This window comes from Haemaphysalis longicornis, unplaced genomic scaffold, assembly GCF_048455015.1.
Source record: "Haemaphysalis longicornis isolate Haplotype H1 unplaced genomic scaffold, Haemaphysalis longicornis Haplotype H1 scaffold_6, whole genome shotgun sequence".
Taxonomy (NCBI): Eukaryota; Metazoa; Arthropoda; class Arachnida; order Ixodida; family Ixodidae; genus Haemaphysalis; species Haemaphysalis longicornis.
This window is the reverse complement of record NW_027526407.1, coordinates 51844384-51865830: the sequence shown is the minus strand read 5'-3', so window position 1 is coordinate 51865830 and position 21447 is coordinate 51844384. Positions and strand designations below refer to the sequence as shown.

General features: G+C 43.1%; 1 protein-coding gene across 1 annotated transcript in view; it reads left to right on the top strand.

Moving 5' to 3' along the window:
• The window catches only part of LOC144142653 (serine/threonine-protein phosphatase 4 regulatory subunit 4-like), a 32921-nt gene extending 12196 nt beyond the window's left edge, over nucleotides 1-20725 (top strand). The window contains exons 7-19 of the mRNA XM_077674306.1: nucleotides 888-1009; nucleotides 2826-2936; nucleotides 4046-4197; nucleotides 5654-5773; nucleotides 7852-8025; nucleotides 10059-10238; nucleotides 11358-11457; nucleotides 12904-13026; nucleotides 13539-13666; nucleotides 16056-16143; nucleotides 16498-16543; nucleotides 16646-16738; nucleotides 17694-20725. Coding sequence (XP_077530432.1) covers nucleotides 888-1009; nucleotides 2826-2936; nucleotides 4046-4197; nucleotides 5654-5773; nucleotides 7852-8025; nucleotides 10059-10238; nucleotides 11358-11457; nucleotides 12904-13026; nucleotides 13539-13666; nucleotides 16056-16143; nucleotides 16498-16543; nucleotides 16646-16738; nucleotides 17694-17745 — 1489 coding nt within the window. The 3' untranslated portion in view covers nucleotides 17746-20725. The remainder of the gene's footprint in view (nucleotides 1-887; nucleotides 1010-2825; nucleotides 2937-4045; nucleotides 4198-5653; nucleotides 5774-7851; nucleotides 8026-10058; nucleotides 10239-11357; nucleotides 11458-12903; nucleotides 13027-13538; nucleotides 13667-16055; nucleotides 16144-16497; nucleotides 16544-16645; nucleotides 16739-17693) is intronic.
• The last annotated feature ends 722 nt before the right edge of the window (nucleotides 20726-21447 follow it).

Sequence of the window (21447 nt, the reverse complement as noted above, 5' to 3'; positions counted from 1 at the left end):
TATGCTAATTATAATTATGCTAAAGTAAGTAATTATTATAACATTAACATAACATGTTTGTGCTAATGTAATGCAAAAATATGCTAAATATAAATATGATATGATGAGTATGCGTACACATGCTAATTATAATTATAACATACAACCAATTATTTTTACGCAACTTAATTATGCTAATATAATGCAGAATATATGCTAATTATAATGCTTCCCTGCACGTTTGGAAAAACACGCCATCAGTAACCTCAGCCTCATTTCGACAGCGTGTGATAGTGACTGAAAAAAAAGAATTAATTTAGCATAACAATTATTCTCATTATAATGCTAAAATATGCTAATTATCGTATTTAATGGAAAGTATGCATAAATATGCTAATTACAATTGTGATAACATAACTAATTATTTTAATGTAACATATTTGTGCTAATGTAATGAAAAATATGCTAACTATAAATATGATGTGCTAAGTATTTGTGCATGTGCTAATTATAATTATGCTGACAGAACCAATTAGTTTAGCATAACATAATTATGGTCATTATAATGCTAAATTGTGGTACTTATCATATATGACAGGTATGCATAAATAGGCTAATTACCTATAATTGTGCTAACGTAACTAAGTATTTTAATGTAACATATTTGTGCTAATGTAATGCAAAAATATGCTAACTATAAATGATATGATAAGTGTGTGTACATATGCTAATTATAATTATGATGACAACTAATTACTTTTAGCATAACTTAACAATGCTAATATAGTACCAGAAATATGCTAATTATAATATAATATTATCTTAAACATGCACAAATATGCTAACACAACTCATTGTTTTCAGTGGGAAGTAATTATGCATAACAACATTATTATGCTTTACTCAAGGCTGGCTGTGACCAAAATACACCTTCTGCCCCACCTGGTGGAACTTTCAACCGACGCAAACCATGCCGTCCGCCGGACAGCCCTGGAGGCTACGGTCACCATGTTGGCTCTCCTGGATGATGGTTAGTGTTTTCTTGTAAAGCAGTGGTTCAAAATTGGAGTACATAAGCCGCTTGCCACTCGGACATCTTTGAAGGAGTTTAAATTATGCACTCTAAGGCCTCTTCAGATTGAAATCGGTTGTGTAGAATTGTTGCATCGGGACTGCGAGTTTTTTTTTTCATGAAATAAAGGCTTATTTTTTATTATTACTATTGTTGTTGTTATTTTATTTTTGTTGATAGGCCTATTTTCCAGAATGCACCAAAGTTAAACAAAACTTGTAATAGATGCTACGTTTAATAATTACTACACTGCATTTATATGCAGTCAACGCTAATTATTTGACCCTGGCAAGACCGCTAAATTTTGGTGAAGTTACCGAAGTAGAAATAAACACCGCAGCCAACACAAGCAAGGACATGTTAAACGTCGCACAATGTGCCCCCATATACAACCGGCAAATCGTTGTTCCATGCAATCCTGTTTATCAAATTTTTTTGTTACCATACTCATTGATGAGTGTGCAAACACCATTCTGTTGCACGCACTAATACCCGTGCCACACGTACACGAAAAATGACATCATTATTTGAGCGGGCTGTGCTACACGCGAAAACGCAAAGGCATTAAATGAGTTAGGCATGATGGTGATAATGACCAAAAAGAGAAATTCACTCGTATTTTAGAAGTTTTTAACGTAGATAAAAACGTCTTACAAGGGTTGAAAATGTTTTTTGTGAAAGAAAACGTTATGGGAAATAATGTTTTCTAAAAAAATAATGTGAGCCGTATCTAAAAGTGGCTTCAGCAGCTGCCGTCACCTGCCAGCGGTAGCCAAATGTGAAAAATTCAAAACTACGAGTAACAGGATGTTTTGCCTTTTGCCGGTGTTTCAATGAACTTCGTCTTCTTCAAAACTTCGCCACCAAGAGTGCACAAGAAATCGTCTTATTTCGAAGTTCAGCTACGTTTCCGCGTCAACACTCTGAGGCTGAGAGTTTCGTTGTCTTGGTGCTCATTGCGTCTGAGGGTAGGCAGATTTAAGGTGTTTGTGAAAGTGAATGAGTTGTGCGGAACTCCTTAAAACCAAAAATGATATAGATCGAATGGCATTAGTTTTTTGCGTGTAGCAGCGGAATAATGGCATTAAAACTTCAGGCATTAAGGACTTTACTCTTTTGGCTTTGGCGTCGTCATTTAACGACACACCACGTAATATCCTCAAGTGCCTTAAGAACAAAACGAAAACTGCTAGTTTTTTGAGCTACGGTTCTTCGAGGGTGCCTCTTGCAATAGATATCACCATTGTTGAGTTTTCGCGGGGCTGGGCGATATGAAACACAAGAAGCTTGAGTCGACACAGGGTATGACGACAGGGGGATAAGGAAACGGGAATTCCAGTTTGTCAAAATGTCTATAAATCTGTAAATACTCAAATTACTAGCTTTATATGTTTCCTACAAGATCAGGGTGTCATAGGTGTAAAAAAATTTTTTTTTTACACGAGGGAAAGTTTTTAATTGCTTAATTACCTAACTAATTGTCGTGCCTGTAAATTAATAAATACTTGCCTGATTAGTGTAATTTTTCATTTCTGTGCTTCTGAGGCCCAAAGCTGTATGAAAACACGCAGAAAAACAATTTTCGCTTGAAATAAAAAATTCAGGTCTGAAAGGGTTACTAATGTAATTTTTCGTGTATGTGTGGAAGACTGCTATAAAATCCTTAGTTGGTAGTGCCAAGTCGTGAGTACTTTGTTGTGTACTGTCTGCACATGGAGGCGGTTCTGTGAATTAACCTGCTTGGATATATGCTCCTCACTGTTTGTTTTTGCAGAGCCATGCAGAGACACCCTGATGTCTGTTGTGCTCCAGTGGAGGCATCGGTCTGTCACCGAACTGGCTGGCCTTGCCGCTCAAATAGGGCCCCTGTGCCATCTTCCACCTGGTGAGGGGTTGTTTCGGTGCCCTAGAAGTGGAGGGGTGTTTCAACTGTATCGTAGCAAACATGCGTGCATGCAGGCAGTGAAGTATAGTGGGAGTCTGGGCAGTTGCTTGGAAAGCGGTTGGGCCGTTACCGATACAATTTTGCTATAGCTATTACCGCTAGACCTATTACCGATAGAATTTTGTTTCACCTAGTGCCAAAAAAACCCGCATGTAATGCGAGGATTTCTTTCATTTATTAGCCTCCCAAATTATTAGCGCAGATACTAGATGTAAGACAAAAGTGGTTGTGGTGAAGAGGTTTTTTTTATTCTCTTTGATTGCATTTTGGGCAGTTTTGGGGGATCATTATGCGTGCAGCTTTAGTCGGGCTGCATTAAGAGGGTCCAGTTGTGTTGCTTAAGCGGGATTCACACGACGGAGAAACCCTCTCTTTCTGGCCCGCGGGACCCACTCACGTGACCGGTTTTAGGCTCCGCCCCTCGGTGGGGATTGCCCACGGATGCTCCGAGAAAGAAAATGCCTCCGCATGTTTTCGCTTGGCGGCAGCGGCCCTCCGCAGGGAATGGAACCTGTTTTTTGCACATAGGCCGGCACTGGGTCTGGCAGCGCGTGGCCATTGCGGTCACGTGGTGTTATGCCCAAGCAGGTGGAAGGGCGGCTTTTTCGACGTGGTGTGGTCGACACGTGGTGAAGTGACAACAGGTGCGGGCGCCGTTTGGAATATTGCTATTACTGCAGGTGCTGTTGTCGGGAAAACAGGGAGAAGAGCGCCTTGGCGTTTCGGGGTGCTATGGCCGAACGAAAGCAAGGCAAAAAAAAAAACGGTCCCGCAGGGTGCCTCGCCGAGAATCCCCTAGCTTCCTCCGCGATGTCGTCTGCTAGTCACTCCGCGTAGCTCCGCACACATGAATGCGCCGCCAAGCCGGACAATCCGGTCACGTGCTGTTGACGTCACATATCCATCCGCCTCCGCGCGCCTCCTCCTCCATCATGTGAATCCCGCTTTACAGAGTGCTGTTCGCGTGTTCACAAAAAAGGCTTTAAAACTTTCACTCGGTTTTGAAGTTGGGCATTCTCTGCTGACTGCGTCGGCTGAACTTTTTACAGGGATCGCAGACAAGGATGGCTGGCTCGTGGAACTGTACCGGGATTTGTCGACAACAGGGTTGGCCGAAGCCATGGGATGCGTTGAAGAGACGACCCCTTCGTCGCACAGTGCAGTTGTGGAGTGCCGTGTGATCTGCGCCAGCTACTTTCCTGTAAGGCACTGCAGTTGCTGCAGAATGAAGAGTCCTGCTGCAGTGGCAGTTAGCCATTGCGGTGAAAAAAATGATGAGTTGCTTTGATCAAGGACTGATTTTGTGTCGGATATTGCATGTTGTTAATTAAGGGGGGCATACGGATCTTTGATCAAAAACTTTATTTTTGCAGTTATGATGATGAAAATTTGTGGGCTTATCTAGTTTTTCATTCTGATTGTGGGTATAAAATTTGTTTTTGTTTAAAACGACCATATTCAAATTTATTCATATTCTTACATTTGATTGTTTGACAGCCTTTGTAAAAAAAAAACTGCTGGAAGGATGCAGCCGAACAAGGTACCAGTGAACTGTGCACAAATCAAGGCGTGCAATAAGACAAACAGTATCATTCTGTCTGGCCTGTGGCCGAAGTTACGACCGTTTAAAGTTTGGGCCTGGAAGGCAAAACCGGTTTTTCTGGTTTCAAGCATTCAAATCACGTCAGCATTCAAGTTACATGATGGAATGGCGCCAGAGACCCCAGAACAATCACAACTGCATGGACGAGAGCCTGTGATGTCATAGAGATAGAGAAATCACTGTTAAGTGGCCATAGAGTCGCCACTGCTTCACATGTTTTCCCAACTATCTGGATTATTTCCTGGAAGTTTAGAATAACATTGGTATCCTGGTCGGGGGCACAGTGGTTTTAGAAACTTTTTTTTTTTTCTTTTCAATGAATTCTTACGAAACTTCATGGACTTGTTCAGTTTTTTTTTTTTTGTCTGATTTCAAATATCTAAATAGTTTTGATGTGAGGTAACTAGTTTCTGAGTTAATTAAAAAAATTCCTTGATTGTTCTTGAGAACAATAGGAAAAAATTACCAGCAAGGCATGAATAGATACCAGAAGTTGTGGAGAATGAAATGTGGGAAGCAGTATTCTTGTTTTGCAACCACATAGGACACGTTTACACCAATTTGAACTTATAGGTTTGAACTACTCCTGCTAACCAATTAAAAATAACACTAATTAAATGACTACTGAAACACAAAATTCAAATTCTGCTTCCCTTATTGCATGGTTTAAACATCCAGCTTCACAGTGCAAAAGAAATGATCTTCCTAGCTGCACTGCATGCTGGGATGTACCTCTCGAGAATGTTGTATCACTGCAATACCACTTGGGAAAAAAAGGGGGGAATTAGGGGGAAGTAATTATTTCTTTGTTGAAATCGGGCCTGTATGGCTTTTATAAGTACCTGGTACTGTTCCACGTAGGGAATTCTTGGAAGAAAAACTGTGCAAATCAAGAGGAAAATTATACCTAAAAAACGCTTTTTTGGGGCAATTTTTTTCATCCCAAAGGCCAAATGCCCCCTTAACAAACCACACTTGTATTTTGTCTTCATGGCCTCTATAAAAAGCAGCACGTTGTAGTCCGATTCCAAGTGTGTGTTGGGATTGCCCGCAGGACGTGCTGCGGTTTGTGGGTGCGGAATCGTTTGAGGCCCAGCTGCTGCCGACGTGGCGGAGTCTGTGTGCGGATCCGGACACATCTGTGCGTGCAGCCATGTCCAAAGGTGTCAGCCAGGTAGGGATACCGGTACTGTACCAGTCTTGGTTACAGTGGGAGAGACCAGCATGCTGTGGGAGAAGAATATTTTGAGGAGGGGACATAGCTCTTAACCCCTTAAGTGCTTTGGACGAGCAGAGCTCGTCCTGCCAAAACTGTCACCAAACTGCTTTGGACGAGCAGAGCTCGTCTTAGCGGAATAGGTACTTCCCTATACTGTTCAGGACGAGAAGCGCTCGTCTGCGGCTTAGATTGCGTGCCATCCACTAGATGGCAGCATTTACTCGACGAATTAGTTTTCTCCTGCAGCAAGGCGCGCTTTTTTTATGAAAAGATGGCGTGCGGTGGAGCCGACCCATGCATAGCTGGCCCGTGAACTAGAAAAAGAAGCTTTTCATTTTCGTCATCTTCTTCAAGTGATGCTGATTCGGATACAGATGTTTATCTTGTCTCTGGAAGTGAAGACAGCGATGACGGTGTATTGAGCAGCTCCTCCGGTGATGACAAAGACAGCGGGGAAGCGAACATCGCGAGTGCTCGCGAGTGGATCCTGCTTTATGTGGACAATCCTCCTGTGAAGCCTCATCGCTTTCCATTCTTGGCCATTCCAGGCAAGACTTTCATATTGTCATCGCCGGGTGACATTATGAAATATATTCAGCAGTTTCTGGACGATGAACTTATATCATTTGTGGTAGACGAAACCAATCGCAAAGCGGCTGAAAAGTTGAAATGCTTTCCTCCCAGTGATCACTCCCTCCTCAAAAAATGGGTACCAGTTACAAAGGAGGAGATGTGGGTATTCCTTGCACTCCTGCTATTGCAAAGGTGCTTAGCCTACACAAGTGAAGAAAGATGTGGCATCTGCAACTGTTCTATTTATAAAGTTTTTAATTTTGTTAGGAGCAGGTCGCTGGTTTCCTATGTATTCTTCAGAAATAAGATTATTGTGTTGATTTGAGTAACTGTGGGGTACAAATATTTTTTCAACATCGACTAGCTACTTTTTAGTACAATCAGATTCGAAATCAGCAATAAAAAAAATAGGCACTTTAGGTCGGGAAATTCTAAAAAAAAATAAAGCACTTAAGGGGTTAAAATAACTTCTTTTAAATCTCAAGTAAACTCTGTGAAACTTGCCAGTTTTGCTTCTTTTTCCCCACTGATTTCGAATATGCCGTTATTTTTTCAGCTGGTCAATTAGTTCCCAAGATATTTATAGATAATTGGCCATTTTGCTCAAACAATAGACAAAACAGTGCTGGTAATAAAAGCGTAGTCTTTACGTTTTCCAATACTATGAACCCTGGTGAGTGCAATAAGAGAATCAGTTTGTGTTATGCGTCGCTTGGAACTAATTTTACAGCTCATTAAACTTCGTTGTTTGAAATGGGCACTCGAAATGGTTCCTTGCCACAGGTGCCATCAAAATTTCATGAGCTGTAAAAATAGTTCCAGGCGATGCATAAATAAACTGATTCTTTTATTGCATTCACCTGGGTTCATAGTGTTGGAATATATAACAATTACAGTTTTATGACTAACACTGTTCTGTCTATTGTTCCACCAAAAATGGATAATTATCTCAAATTATCTTTGTAACTGATTGACTCACTCAAAAAATAGTGGCATATTTGAAATAAGTGGGAAAAAAACAGCAAGACCAGCAAGTTTCACAGAGTTTACTTAAAAATTAAAAGACATTGCATGAAGAGACATGTGCCCCAAAACCAACCCTGAGCGGACAAACTTTTTTTCGTGATCTCCAGAATTTAGGAGTGCCCCATGCTACGTACATCGTAGGACATTATTTTTCCTAGGGACCACTGGATTGTGCGAAGAGAGGTGTCTCATCTCCTACTTGGACTCTTTCAGTCCACAGGACTAAGTAAGGTGTGGTGACACTGTGTCTGTTATTTTAGGACTGAGTGAGGTGTGATGACTTTGAGAGTTTTGATATGGTATTGGGGACGATTAGGCGGAGCAATTGCCGACAGCTATGCAAGGCTAAGTCCGCCTTATTCAACAATACTTACTTACTTACTACCCCCTGAAATGATGCGACTGCCTCAAGAATGTGCGGATATCACATGCAGGTGGTGAGTGAGTTAATTGAACAGCGGGTCAAAGGATGGACCAGCTTACTCCATCCTGAAGCCTGTGAGCTGCTCGCGATGGGCCTCCTGGCGGACAGCCTGGGAACCATAGCACAAGCCTTGGCAGCCTGCCGAAGCCAGTGCTGCTCCGATGGCTGTACTGAATGCTGCACGGTGAGCTGGTTTTTAGACACCATCGTCTTTCGTGGGTACAGAGTTTCACACTTAATGCCGTATTTTCACGTGTATAACCTGCCCTTGCATATAGTCTGCACCCCCACTTTCAGCCCGCTGGAAAAGAAAAAAAAAAATCCTCGCGTATTGCCCGCACATTTCGTACAGGAAAGGCTGCACCAAAGCTACTGCTCAAGCAAGACATCACGTGCTATGTAGACAGAAAAAGCGTATGTTTAGCAAGTAGAATACACTGACTGCAAGGCGGAAGTCACAATTCACTTGGGGTCACTGCTCTCGCTAGAGCTGTCATTTGAGCCGCTGTCCTCACTGTTGTACACAAGGTAATCTTCACGGCACAACGCGCATTGCTGTGAAGCTGCACTAAAGGGAAAACCTCATGTGTTATCCGTACCCCTTCTTTGCCACTGAAATTTTGACATTTTTTGGTGTGGGTTATACGCGCGAAAATACAGTATGTACTAGTGAGAAGTCTGCCGGTGCAATTGCGTGCTGTCGTAGCAGCTAGCAACAATCCTCTCCCACTTGGCTTGGCTTGCTGTGTGGCTTCTTTTCTTTCTCAAAGCCAAACTCAAGAAAAAAGGGTGACGTCTTTTGTCCTGTTTGTTTGCATGAGGCTGCAAAATGATCCCTGACAAATGAATCTTTTAGGGCTCCACTTTTCTATTGATGAAACAAGTTTCAATCATAGAGTTTCTTACAGTATACACTAGAGAGGAATCTGGCGCTAGCGTCTATGCGGTTCACGTCAAGGTCGTCTGTGTCGTCATGGGCTGCCATTATACATCGCGCTTGCCTTAGTCTCATCATTGGCTTGGATTGAAACGTTTTAGTGACGGCAAATTTAAACAAAGTGCCACAAAAACGCAAAGAATAGTGTGCAATTATGTAAGTGGAAAATAAAAACAAGCTGTTTTAAAACTAAGGAAAAAAGAAGTAAAGTGTATTTTTGCAGGAACGGTTGTGCCTGCTATTCCGCAGGCCAAGGTTGTAGTTACGAACAATGTTAATATTTGGGGGAGGAAACTCATTAGAGTCTGAGTTTATTAATTTTACCATTATCTCAAATAATAAGTTGTTTGAAAAGTTTCGTAAGTTTTTTGAGCGTGCCTATGAAAACGTTGCCTTCGTGGTGAACCGGTGCACCGCGACCGCCAGCTAGTTTAACAAGAAAAAAGAAAATGTGGCGTTAAACAGTCGTGGACGATGACAAGATAGGACGCAAGCAGATACAAGCGCCCGTATCTGCCGTATCTTGTCTTCGTCGAAGTACGTTTTGTTTCTTCTTTTCGTCGGCTACAAATTTCACGCCGGCATATTACCCGCTCAGTCATACGTCCTTCGACTGCGGCATGAGCAGCGTCAGGTACGATCACGCATTGCCTGCTGTTTCACTGAACACGGCTACCACAAAAACAGGAAGATTTTGGCTTCCTTGTAGCTCGTAAACGTGTCAATGCATAGTGAAGAAAGCAAATCGCAAAAGCCGTTTAAGAATCTAATTGCCATGCCAAGCCCAAGCCAAAAAGGAGGTCTTCCCATGAACCCCCATGACGACATGGCTTACGAGACACAGTTTCCTCTCTAGTATGCTTACTAAGAAACTCTATGGTTTCAATACCTCATCCTTTAACACTATTAGTGTTGTCTTTTGTAGCCACAGACAACTTTTAAGCTTGTTCGTGAGCCGTGTCAAGTAGCGGTGTAACGTTTCTGCAGTGCACGACAGCCTGCACGCTGAAGCACAGCTCACCTGGACACTGGAGCCAGATTTTTAATATGTACTAGCATGAAACTCTATGCTCTTATGTTAGGGGAGGATGTTCGTTTTGCAAATGGTATGATGATGGGGATGTTGATGATTTCAATTTCCTTGTTTTTTCGCCCACAGCTAAACAGCCTTAGAATTTCCCCCCTTGCAATGATGATGACAACGATGATGAGTATTTGAATTGCCGACAGCTAATCCGCCCTGTCGGAAATGTTCTCTCCCGCTGGCTTTGCGTCGGTAGGAGGACCAGCTGTCGCAACTGGTGTCCAGTGCTGAAGTCGGGGTTGAGCGGCTGGGCCTAAAGTGGCGTCAGGAGGCAGCCGTCTGGCGGGCTCTCGGCTTCCTAGCGAAACCCGTGCTGCCCAATGCCGCCCTGTGGAGACGCGTCACGCAACTGCTCCTACGGCGAGCCCAGGCATCCGTGAGCGGCCCTCTCTTTGCTCACGCATGCCTCGTTAATGGGCGCAATGTGTGCACCACCTCTCGTGCTCGATCAACTCATCAATTTATCTTCGAAAGAAAAGAAAATTCCTCATGCATGCCTTGTTGTTCCTCAGCGCTTTAAAAATGAGAGCCTGACGATACTTATCAAAGGCTTCTTTAATGCTACATCGTATTTGCATCTCTTTCTCCAGTTTTTTTTTTTTTTTTTTTTTTTGCGCATTTCTTTCTCGAGCAGTTAACCTAGAACCAGGGTTCCTCGTGGTTGGTGTCCACCTGTTTTATTCGCGAGTCATCATGTTTGCCTGTTATGTGACGTGGCATCAGCACCAAGCTAACCCTTGTTCCACTGATGTGTAACTGAGACGTGTTTTTAAGAGCAGAGCACTTTAGGTGCTCGCCTTTTCGTCGTAGCTCGCTCGCTGGACCAAAGTAGAGCCACACGGCGTTCCGTCGTAGTTGCTGTCGTCGTAGCAAACCCAGAGGCTTCAAAAACCAAGCGGTTTATATAGTCATAAGCATTTGAAACTTGTGAACCGCTGGCTCTTGTCATCCATCTCCCCGTTGTCTAGCACAAAGAAAATTGTAGGTACATTTGGCGCAAAATATACGTAATTAACTAGCAGCATCCGCCTTCATTTAGTTAGGAACACTCGTTGGGTTGGTTTTTACGATAGCGAAAAAAAGTGGCAGTGTAACGCCGGTGTGTGCGGGAGGAAAAGCAAGAATGAAAAGAACAGAACTTTGCTGGGGCAGTTTCAGGCAGGGGGTGCGCAAGCACCGCGAAGGCGGGAAATTTGAATTGCATTGGGCGGTAGCAGTGAGTGGATCGGTGCTCCAGCCCATTATGGTGAATCGCTGCTCTGCACTTCTGACAGCTTTTACAATGAGTGGAACGGCTTTCATTTTGTACTCTTTGCACCGGTGACCATTTCTATGCCAGACAGCAACGACGACACTTTTTGGCACGTTGGGCACTTGAGGCTTTCGCAGTAATTAAAAAGAAGGAAAGCAAATTGCCCGCTCTTTTGGTTGGCCTAGCGTGTGTCTTTGTTGTTGAGTTTGACGGAGGTGTTCAAAAGGGCCGGCATGCGTGCAGGGGCCGTTGCCGTGCCGCCATGCTGCCGTTCACAGCCTGCTGGACTTTCTACAGTGCAGCACCAGAAGGCGGGAGCAGCTTTTGGAGGACGTTGTCCGAGGTAGTGCAGCTTTTCTGTTGCACTCTTACAACTTAGCAACTTACAAACACTGTCGGAATGGTTTGCTTACTCGACTGTGTCTGCATTGCAGTGTGTAGAGTAGTTATTTGGAGTGGTTGAAAGTCTAGTGCAGAGGTCAAGTTGAAGTGGGCATTAGCGGGGTGGTGGTGAGGGTGATGATGATGATGATTATGATTATTGTTGTTGCTGTTGTAAAGAGTAGTTCTGGGTGCCAATGAAAGTGTTGGCAAACATTATAGCAAATGGCGCCAACATGGGAACAAAGCAAAGAAAAGCAACAAGCGTGGGGGTGATTCCACGAGAGAACGAACATGTGTGTACACAAGCATTTTTTGTTTTTTCCGTCGTTTTTGTGAATTAGGTGCAAGCCAGAGAATAGCTTAAAACTGGAATTTGTTTTTCTCTAGCGTGCGTACTTTGCGAAAGAAATATTTGCAAAGGTGGCGCGGGTGACTCACAATTTCCGGTGGCTGCAGCTTTTTTCCAACTTTGGGCCTTTGTGTACGCAAGGTTTGATCGTTCTCACAAAAATTTGTTTTAAAACAAAAATTACATAAAAATGACAAACAGTTCAAAACAAATTTTGTGTTCTGCCACAAACAAAAAAAAAATAGAAAAAAAATGTGTTCGCAATACGCCAGGTTGCTGCTAAATTTGACACCCCCTATCTCCGTGTCTGTAACAGCGACCAACTTGTAAGTGATAGGCAATGTCGATCATATATCTGTAAACATGTCTGTAAAATGTCACCTGTCTAGAAGAAATATAAATATATGCAAAAAAAGATTATTCTTCTAAAAATGCATCTTTAAAAATAAAAATAGAAAAATGGTCTCAATTTCCTTCAAAATTGGAGAAAAGGGGCTCTTTAAGAAGATCAACAATACTGCTGAAAAACGTATTGCATCATTTTTTTTGTACCAAAGTTATAAGCTGCTTATATCACGCGTTCGAGACTCTCCGTGCCGTAAGATCGGCTACTCCCGCTGCTTTTCTGGCTTCGCACTTTGATAAAGAAGTGTCTGTTTGTACTTTGCGGCTACGCCAGGGACTTCTCAACCTGTGACGTCCTTCTAAAAGAAAAATCCGTCTTTTTAATCTTTTTTTATTTGCTATGTAAGCAATAGCGAAGACGCGCCAAAAAGCACCCATTTGTGGGCATAACGTTTCTTATAGCAAAATCAAAAAGCAGAGTTATTTAAGAAAGAGTTTTCCTGGTTTGTCGACTGCCGTAACTCCTCTTGGTGTGTCGACTGCCTGTCGGTAGGAATGTTGCAGAAGCGTGTGGCGAGGCCAATTTATTTGAAGGGGAGGGGAGGGGGGGGGAGGATTCATGTCTGAACAAAGGACAGGCTTACGGCTTGGATACTGGCTTGGATAGACTTGGCGGCTACGTCTTGTTCATGAACGGCATGGCGTACGCAGAGTTGGCGGAAGGGCGGAGCTGTCGGAGCCGTCTCATGTTTGTGCATTTGTGCACCCTCTGCTTGGAGGAGGCTCGTCTGCTGCTGAGGTGGCGTCTGCTGAAGCACCTGAAGCGTCTCGCAGGTAAGTGGAAGTGGTTTGTGATGTGCGTGAGGGGGCATTGTTGATTGTGAAATGCCTGCGTGGTCCAAGCAATGGCGACAGGTGATCAGATCTAGAACTCGTTAAACACAAAATAGAAACGGGGTGTCAGGGGGTCTATTGGTAGTGATTTTAGGTGGTAGCCAGCAAGTGTGGGTAAGCGCAAGTGAAGGTAGAGGGGGAGGGAGCTGTTGTTCATTGCATGGGAAATCTGAAAAGTCGTGGCTCAAAAGTTTGTTTTGTTTGCGTGCGCGTGTGTGTGTGGTTTACTGAATTTGTAACGTGTGTGTCCAGCAGTTATTAACTCAGATTTGTTGCTCAGAAACGCATGAAAAACTCTGAAGCCAATAAAAAAAATGTTCGGGCTAAGATATGTATCCAGATTCCTGGCAATATTGAAAATGCCCCACTTGTGTGCAACTTCCTGACCTCCCTTCTTGTTATGCGTGAAATTATGCCATGTCATAGCCGAGCCAATCCATTTTGCGTGCCAGACGAGGACCCCGTGGAAAACGTGCGTCGTGGGGCAAGCCACTGCCTGGGCCGACTGAAGCTGAGCCTGAAGACGGCACAACCATCTCCGAACTCGAAGGCACCTTCAAATACTAGGAGTGGCGCTGAGGTAACAAAGGCCTGTGCAGACTGACCCCTGCATACCCTCTTTCTTCAGAGTTACTTGACATAGGAGTTGCGAAACTCCCCATAGGCCCCATGTATCAAAAAGTGGCCCTATGATTGGTCCACTGCTTTGGATCTTGTTTTACAGTGGCGCCATCTTTTGGGGACAAAATAAACTATACAACTTGCTTCGCCGCTCGACTACCCGGGCGAAAAATGGTATTTGAGTGCTTATGTAATTTTTTTATGCCAAAGGAGCCCAATGTGTTGAACTATGCAAGTGTTTTATATACATGTGGCGCAAGAGTAGTAAAAAGAAATGCGACCATGGGGTCAACCGTCGCTTACGCACTGTCGTCTGCTGCGCGTCCTCTTTGGTCTTCTGGCGGCAAAAAAAAATAAATAAGTCCCCTCGACGGCTTTATGCCAGCTGAAACTGATTATTTAGAGCCGCTTGATCGGCTACTAGATTAGGTTTGGCATACAATGAGCTGTAGGCCAAACGATTACGGCAAATTTAGTACTTCAGTTCGGACCTACGTTGTGCCGGAGTGCCCACACAAGCGCCAATTGGTCGAGGCAGATGCGGGAACGCAGAAACAATCGCAACCTAAAAACCGGAGTTAAGATAGCAATTAATAACTTATTAAAGCACAAAAAAAAATTATGCACTTTAAAAGAACATTTAACGTTAAATTGTCAGTTTAAATAATAGTTTTTTTTTTTTTTTTTTTTTGATAGTGCATGCGGCGGCCGCAGTGGCGCCACGGTACGCACGATCCAAAGCAGGGGGTCCAGATGCGGGCCGTTTTTTGAGGCGGAGTTTCGCAACTGCCTACATCGAAGAGCTCTGCTCTTTCTTGTGTCCATGCATGGATGAGTTAATGAAAGTGTCGGGGAGCACATCTACCTTATTTACTTGCGTAATGAACCCACTTTTTTTCCAGAAAATTCTGCGTAAATTTGGGGGAGGGTTCATTATGTAGGTGAAAATTGCTACAGTTTTAAAAGTTGAAATTTGATATAACAAAGTTGCTAAGAAAAGTGCTGTCAGAGCCTTTCCAGTTGCGTAAAAACACGTAGGTAATTATGTATGTAATCAGATTTCTTTTTTATTCTCAACATGCTAGTGGCCCCCCCACTCGCCATGGAGCTGACCTCCTGACTAAAGTCGCTTGCCGCCTCACATTTGTTGTCGGCCCACAGCGCAACGTCTTCCGTGCCGTCAAGGAACTCCAAAACTTCTTTTCCCACATCCGGAAACTTCCCTTCTTTGGGCCCACGAAACACACGGCGATCCCTGTTCACCGCCCAAAAACCACGTTTTTGCACGTAGCGTACACGCAGTGGGTGAACACTGAAGTGCCGGCCAGCTGCGCGGTTTCCATGTGCATCAACGCATGCGCCACCACCGTCAGTTTAAAACTGTCTGTGGAACTCAAGTTCTGGCCCACCGTACGGCATGCACCAGGAGCATGAAAGAAGGTCGGAACACAGCTGAACAACAAAACCACGAGCGTAATGGCGAAGTCGCGGAATCTCAAGAGCAGAGGAGTGCAGAGTACGTTTAGTGCTTGGTTTGCACGCAGCAACGTTATTTGGCATAAGAAGGTTTGTTTTGCATTCAGCAGGTGGCGCTCAGCTGGCACGCAGTTTTTAAATTGGGAGCCACGGCATTCGAGCTCACGTCTCCTGCTACTGTTGAGATTTACTTTTGTTTGAATGCATTTTTAGCACTGCTGCACGTACTGTAACGTGATATCAAGTTGCTGCGACGGTCTAGGGCATCAGCAACTATGCTTAGATAAAAACATAATCCCGCTGCATTTTTTTTTTGTTCAAAGTGACAAAAAAGTAAATTCTCAAGAAAACAAGTTGGGGGAGGGAAGGTTCATTGCATGAGTGGGTTTATTATGTGAGTGTGTAGCATCTCGACAGCCTCTAACTTCGTTCAATGTTGATGGCATGCATAATTACGGGATGTATAAAGCTTTTATCTTGGTGAAAGGGTATGGATGAGCAGCACCTTGGTAGACTTTCCGGGAAAGGAAGTGATTGTCTGATCATACAGTTGATGGGACCGGCATACTGGTTGCCTCAAAAAGCTTCACCTTGTTGTCAAGAGGGCACAAGAAAATTTTGTTTGCATTCTTTTCTTTCTTCTTTCCTTGCACGCGGTGTAAACCCACGTCACATTTCCTTTCCTCAATAAAATCCTGCTCAGTTGTTAGCTGGTGCTGGTGGTTAGTTAGCCCTGCCTTTGTCGTCACTCTTTTTCACTGCTAGCGTAAAGTCTGGATGTTTACCAGCTCTGAACTGCAGCGTGGCTCGTGTGTGGGCCATTCTGGGAATAACTTGACACCTCTCTTCGCTGGTCTTTGCACACATGACAGGTTGCGGCCGTCTGTGGACTTGGAAGGCCATCACCAGAAAAGCTCCAAGCTCCAAGGGGATCTTTGAGTGCTGCCCACTGCCTCGGAGGTGATGTGCTGGTTTTCACTTGCTTTTTCATGTGTCATTTTTCTTACGACCTTTTTTAATTAATGACCTAACCAGCTTTGCAAGTGGCCTTTATTGAAGGTGAAACAAATTACATTGACTGTTCATGCAAATTAGCCATGGTGTCTCGAATCGAAGACGCTGATCTCAAATATCTCCTTGCCACACACTTGGTAGAGAACCATTTATTAAGGTAAAAAGAACTTTTCCAGTCTAGCGACTTATCTGGAAAGGTAACCTTCTTTACTGTTGTAAAGGATGCCCAAGTGTATCCTACTGATTTCGAATTTTGTCGCTGTCGTCGTTGTTGAACCCTGTTCATTTTTTCTTGTACAGGCACAGCAGAAAAAGATACAAGCTCTCCTTTGCAGCGCAAAGCTGGGTGAGCTTGTACTTCAGCCCTTTTGCTTGTAATTGATGTTCTGCCCTGCCGGAAATGCCCTAATGAGTGGCCTCCATTTTCGTTGCTGGCGATTTCCTTTAGTGGGCCAAGCAGTACCATGCAGCAAGAGAGAAGCATACCGCCCTTGTGGAATGGATCACCCAGTCGTATCCCGGTCCTGGATCCACATTACAGGTAGAGAGTCGTCAGACATTTCTGACGTTGCCATTGCAGCCATACCGGTTTTGTTCAAAGGAACGCACAGGAGATGCTGAATTCACGTTGAGGAACTGAACAAAGGGGAATTGTTTCAACTTGAAGTGCGAGAAGAAGGATGGCACTCACGAAAAACCTTCCACCTCACGTAAAACACTTGAATGGCTAATGTTGGTCTGAACTTCTTGCTCTGGTGCGTCCTCTAGTGTACAAAACATCCTAAAATTTCTTTTGAACCGCCTGAAAGTTAAATGCGACGACAGTGTGTTGCTTTGTAGGGCACATGTTTTTGCTGCCTGCATTCATGCAGTGCTGCTAAGTCTTACGTATTTCATAATTAGTGTTTTGTCAAGTTTATGGAGCAAGAATATGTGGGAGGTGAAACGGCCCATTGCGGCAAGCGCGGGTGAGTGACCAGGTAATGTCACAATGAAAACCAAGGCGGACTGCAAAGCTTCGTAGCTGTGACGGCGAAGGAGAGGGTAGCGGCACTGGATGGATGAAATGATAGCGGCCGCAATTTATCCAGTGGCAGCGCAGTGAAAGGCCGATCGCGGCGGTCACGCAATTTCTTCATCCGCAACAGATGCCGCTAGCTTAACCTATGACGAGCGCTTATGACATTATCTGACCGCACTAGGAAGCCTCATTTCTCCTCCTGTCTTATTCTTGCTCCCTGGTCCAGTCTTGTTATTTCATGAGTCTCAAAACACTTGCTGGTAGTTAAGAGAGTTTCTCATATTGTACTCTCACTTGAGCAGCAGTTCAGGTTAAAATAGTATTGTGTTGAATTGAATCTTAATATCTGTGCTCCTAACCTTGTTGTTGCTGGCTGAGCTGTTGACGCCTCCCTGTCAGGTATGTTTTAATTAACTTCTGATGTTCTCGTAGACAGTGAAAGAATGAGTGACTGTGTTCCATGTGCTGACTGCAGGTGCAAGAAGACTGAAACCAAGGGAACTCCTAGCAAAGAAGAGCCAAGTTGAGGGTCACCTTCACTAGGACCAAACCGAAAGACCCGTCCACTTGTCACACTTGAGCAAGTAGCACACACATCGTCACCCCATAACCTTACATTTTGACTGACTTTACGCAAGCCTGAAAGGCTGCACGAAACCCAATGCTCAAAAGTGCCTTAGCAGAACATTTAGGAATTTTACTACGTAGTAGGAGGGTTCAAACATTTTGGGGTTTGAACTCTTGAGAGTTCGAACTCTTGTGTGTTCGAACTCGTGAGAGTTCAAACACACACACACGCTCATTTTGTATACCGTATTTTCGCGCGTATAACCCGCCCGTGCATATAATCTGCACTCCCACTTTCAACCCGCCAGAAAAGAAAAAAAAAATCCTCGCGTATTGCCCGCACATTTGATACAGGAAAGGCTGCACCAAAGCTACTGCTCAAGCAACACATTACACACCATGTAGACAGAAAAAGCGTATATTTATCATGTAGAATACACTGACTACAAGGCGAAAGTCACAGTTCACTCGTTGTCACTGCTCTCGCTAGAGCTATCACTTGAGCTGCAGTTCTCACTGTTGTACACAAGGTCATCTTCGGTTCCATCCATGTTGTTTGTGATGCAGCATTTTTTTAAGCTTTTTTGCACCATCTCACCTAGAATCGCCGTCCATGCCTTGTCCGTGTATGTTTTGTGCAATCGCTTCCATGGAAGGCTCAGTCAGTGTTACTGCGCAGGAGCTTCACGGCACAACGCACATCGCCCTGAAGCTGCACTAAAGGAAAAACCCCGCATATTGTCTGCCCCCCTACTTTGCCACTGAAATTTTTGCGTTTTTTGGTGCGGGTTATACACGCAAAAATGCGGTACACACTGACTACCACATGCTTCCCCCGTCCAACTGAGCTCCTCAAAACTACAATGGCTGAACTTTTTTTCTGAGTGAGCTGCTGCACCAAATGACTGCCACTGGATACCTTTGTCGATTGCCTTCTGCAAAAGCTTGATTGCGTGAACATTTCATAGCCCACTCCCTCCACCAGCACTTTTCTGTCAAGCCCCTTACAAATGACAAAAGAACATGCTGACAACACGCAACCCACACCAAGTGCCTTCTCATTTGTCATACAGGTCTATGTTCAGTGGTTGGGCACTATCGCCATCTAGTGTTGACATGCATGACACAAGTGCGCAAACTTCAGCAGTGCTCGGGGAATAGTGCTGGAATTTTGTGTCATCAATGTCGACAGCCGATGCACGTACCATTAACAGCTACCCAGCAAAAAGCTGCTGTTTGGAAGCCATCAGCGTTGTGCTTCAGCGGGTGAAACGATTCTCAAAATTGTATTTCCGCCACGTAGGTGCAGTGTCGTAAGGTCACCCATCTGCAGCTTCTCAAGTTCAGTTGTGGCCCTGTTTCCAATGGAGGCAAAATGCAAAAATTTCTCGTACACAGAATTTAGGGCACATTAAAAAAATTCCAGGTACTTAGTATAAATTTTCCGCAGATTTTTGCCGAGGCACATTTCACGGCCAAAGTGTTGATTCAACCCACAATATGACAAATTTAAATTTTAAAGTCTTGCTAGATTAATTACCATATTTTAGATTTGAGGTCTCGTTAAGCGTAGTTTTGCGTGCATGTGAAATTGAATGGTTTTTGAAATTTTCATAGCCTGTGTGCAATGTAAGCTGCTGAGAAGCCAATTTAAGTGAACAAGGTGTAAATCCGCTGCAACTTTGATGCTTGTTAAGAACTCAGGTAAATCTAGTCTTCCATGTTTTGCAAGTAAGCACTCAACTGTTTTAGTTTTAGGTAAGTGAGTGGGAAGCATGAAACGTCAAGTTTAATGTTTAGGGACAATATCCCAGTTGCCTTGAGTGCAATCTTTAGTTTCATTTAAACTAAAGCACTAAACCAAAATACCTGAACTGTAAGTCTCACTTTTGATAGCTTTGACTCAAGTGTAATGTTTAGTTTCTTTAATTAACTGCAATAAGCCGAAATCTCACTTAAGAAATTACGTTATAAATAGCAAAATTTATGGCCTTATTATTTAAAATTTTTCTCCCATGAACTGCTGGCTGAAATTTCACGAATATTAGTTGTACAATTATTGCGCCACACAAGGCATACGTTAAGATTTAAATTTTGCCTGCCGATATGTTTATAGTAGAATGTTTTTATCCCTGTAGCTGTTGTGACTTACGAGTTTAAATTAGATTTCCCAAATTTTGCCGATTTTTAGTGTGTATGAAGGCAAACCTCCAAATTTTGCAAGTTCCCGAATTTTGCAACGTTTTAGTGTTTATGAAAGCTAACCTTCAAATTTTGCAATTAGATTTCCTGAATTTTAGGATTTCTTTTACTGTTAATGGGGGCAAACCTTAAAATTCTGAAATTTCCGAAGTTTTGCAATGTTTTAGTGTTCATGAAAGCAAACCTTCAGATTTTGTAAGTAATCAAATTTCCCATATTTTGCAATGTTTTAGTTTTATTAGAAGACAAACCTCCAAATTTTGCGATTTAATTAGATTTCCTAAATTTTGGGATTTTTGACCATTAATGAAAGCGAACTTTCAAATTTTTGCGATTAAATTAGCTTTCCCGAATGTTGGGATTTTTTTACTGTTAATGAAGGCAAACCTTCAAACCTTGCGATTTTCATTCATTGTTTTTATTTTTGCCAGCGATATTTTACCTACCCACACACAATTACGGTTACTGCCAATGTATGCATTTCATTTATCATACCAGTGCAACCGCAGTGTTTTGGTGGTAAAACAAGAGTGCTAAACCTGACCCAGTCAGTGCAAAGTTCCTGTTCGGTGAAGGCCGTAGAATCAGTTTTACATCAATCTTTTCTGCTGCCAAGAAAGTGCCTTCCAGTATTATGAAGTTTCATTTTTCTGTTGTTGTTGAAGTGCAATACACACCTAATCAAATTTCATTGGATCCTGTTGGTGTTCTCATTGTTAATAAAATTTTTTGCTCAAATTCTTTGCGGTGATTTCACTGCCACATCAGAGTGGGTTTGCGGCGCATTTCTGGACTCTGCATGTGGGCTGAATGTGTTATTGATTTATTGATGCTGATCATAGATGTTGCTACATGTCGTATCCAAGTGGTCTCAAGCTATACATACCGTATTTATTCGATTATAAGGTGGTCACGATTCTAAGGCCATGGTGTAGTTTGGAGAGTAAAAAAAAATCGCCAGGTATATATACTGAGCTTTGAATGTAAGGCGGGGTATGACTTTGCAATTATGGATTTTGGGAAAAAACCTCGCCTTGTATATGAATAAATACGGTACCTATGTGTCCTTGTAAATGCAGGCTCTGATATGTACTTTAAGTGCTGTCATCTTGTTAGGTCAGTGGCGTAGCAAGACCCAGGAAAGCTGATAGGACAATGAAGAAGGCGGGTCTACTTATTATTTGGTTTCAGTTCCATTCCACACAAGAAAAAAGCATTATGACATCACTGAACTCGCATGCAAGTGGTTATCACCATCAAAAAGTGACTGACCATTTTCCAAAAGATGAATCTTCTTTTTTTACTGCTCTTGGTGTAAGCAAAAAAAATATCGGTTTGTTTCAACACTGAGCACTTTAGACCACATTCGCCACAAAAAAAGAAAAAAAAAATACATCTTGGTTGGAAAATAAATGAACTATAAACACTTACTCAAATCCACTGCAGAAGCTGCTAGATCC